The sequence below is a fragment of the Apium graveolens genome, chromosome 7 (assembly GCF_009905375.1).
Source record: "Apium graveolens cultivar Ventura chromosome 7, ASM990537v1, whole genome shotgun sequence".
NCBI classification, from domain to species: domain Eukaryota; kingdom Viridiplantae; phylum Streptophyta; class Magnoliopsida; order Apiales; family Apiaceae; genus Apium; species Apium graveolens.
The window spans coordinates 76,180,254-76,182,391 of record NC_133653.1 but is presented as its reverse complement, the minus strand read 5'-3'; the positions used below and the strand labels follow the sequence as shown (position 1 = coordinate 76,182,391).

The 2,138-nt window shown below is 33.7% G+C and overlaps 1 protein-coding gene across 1 annotated transcript; it reads right to left on the bottom strand.

Moving 5' to 3' along the window:
- Positions 1 to 926: 926 nt before the first annotated feature.
- LOC141673764 (non-specific lipid-transfer protein P3-like) lies at positions 927 to 1,450 on the bottom strand. Its single transcript, XM_074480504.1, has 2 exons — positions 1,110 to 1,450; positions 927 to 936 (listed from the first exon to the last, which is right to left on the bottom strand). The coding sequence occupies exons 1-2, from the start codon at positions 1,448 to 1,450 to the stop codon at positions 927 to 929; spliced, it is 351 nt and encodes a 116-aa protein (XP_074336605.1).
- Positions 1,451 to 2,138: the final 688 nt, after the last annotated feature.

The following is a 2,138-nucleotide window of genomic DNA, read 5'->3' as shown; positions in this document are numbered from 1 at the left end:
GTTTTCGGGTTCGATGGGGTTAGAATAAAATTAGGGTCTATAATAGTGTATTTATAGGCAAAATTTTCAGCTGAAATTTTCCCATAAATATTATTATTATTATCCCATTTATTATTCTCATTAATAATTAAAACACCTTTTAATTACTAATCCTTTTTCTAAACACTTTAGAAATAATTCTCTCTCTTGATTTAAGAGTTTGGATAAGTAATCTGTTGGACTTGCTCTTAGAAAGAAGGACGAGATTGCTTATGTCGATATTCAGCTGTCGGGTTGCATTCAATATTTGATTTTAGGAATTAACATTAAGCATACTTGCTTCTATCTTGCAAATATAAGTACTACCGTTGCTTTGGCTTTACTCATGTTGGCATATAATTATGCGGGTCTTGATAAAAAGGGATTGAGTTATTTTGGGAAATATATTTAACCAACCCAATCTTTTTACCCATTAACATTTTAGAAAATTTCACAAAATCTTTATCACTCAGTTTTCGACTTTTTGAAAATATATTAGCCGATGAATTAGTAGTTGTTGTTCTTGTTTCTTTAGTACCTTTAGTGGTTCTTATACCCATCATGTTCTTTGTATTATTTATAAGTGGTTTTCAAACTCTGATTATATGAATTAATTTCAAGTTGCTATTGTGATATCAGTTAAGAACTGTAGAACAGAAGCATGGAGCTGTTGTTTTTTTATGACTTTGCTGCATATCTCTCTTCCTGTGATTAATGACTGCTTTTATTTAGTAATCATTATAAATCTCGGGAATGCATATGATAAATTATTTATTATTCACTGATAAGTTAAATTTGACATAAAAACGGGCATATTTATGCTCCAAACAGGCATATAATAACTAGTCTCATAATATTTTTATTTCTTGTCCATGCTCCAACAGCTTTCCGGTGCTTAAGAAGTGGACTCAGTTTACACTGCAAGAACAAAAGAAAATCATAAGTATATTATAATCATGTGCGTGTATGATATGAAATCACAAGCATTTACTAGACCCGTTCAACACAGATACATGATAAAATTACATTTAGTCTTTAGTGATATAATTAGCGTTAGAAGTAGGAACTCATACAGAATGTAATAAACTTACCTATTGCAGTCAAATGTGGGTTGAGCAGAGTATATAACAGGAAGTCCACATTTCAAGGGGAGATCATCAAACCTTGTAAGCAGAGCCCCGGGAATCCTCTTAGCATTTTGCTGGACACAATTGCACAATTGCCTCCTTGTTTCTGTGGTGTTGGTGCTTTCACGGATCTCTTTAACAGCAGTGCAACATTCACTGGAAGGGTCTGGCAGTTGACCTCTTGTATAAGGACTACACAGAGACGCCATTGTTGTAGTGTCACTGCATTTCAGGGACTCCCCTGGCTTCACCATCATATGAGCCACCACTAAGAACACCACCATCAAGTACACAATCTTTGCCATTTCTTACTTGGTATACTGGCTGTAATTGTACTAGTTACCTATGAGTGGGTCGAAGATAGACTTTGCAGGGAGGTAATTATAGGCTGGCTGAGGAATATCTTTGTTATTAAAGTAGCTCAAACAAAGAGTTAGATCACCAAATATACCTAATATTTCATGCATGTCTATTGATGTAACGTTTGGATGGGTTTTAGTTAGGCTTTGAAACTAATTTCAGATCAAAAGCTCAATGACAAGACATGACAAACTGAGATTTTGTGGTATGGTTTGATCAGTTTCTGGTTCATAGCACTGAAATGTGCCGCTATAGCACATATGAATAATATGTTATCAGATGATAGATTGTCTACTATCCTAAATTTTTAAAAAGTTATGGAAGGAACAAGTTCATTTCCCCATTAATTCGTACATATATTATATATGTGAAGCAAAATTACATAATCAACGGAAAAGATTACTTAATTTAATTGGTATCTGATGTTTTCAAACAAGTACAGATTTTAAAATCTAATGAAACAACATACTACATTGCCCTTAGAAAATGCCTCTTGCATATGTGGAGCTAACCAGTTCCACAAGCAGTGGATATTGTAACAACAAAAACATTCACACGAGCCCTATATAGCTAGCAATCCATTGCATTATATCATATAGCCCAAGCTAAAACTTTGTACTGAATGCAACCATT

What these genes read in the sequence shown, in the direction of transcription:
- LOC141673764 (XM_074480504.1), bottom strand. Translation starts at nt 1,450, where the DNA reads ATGGCAAAGATTGTGTACTTGATGGTGGTGTTCTTAGTGGTGGCTCAT.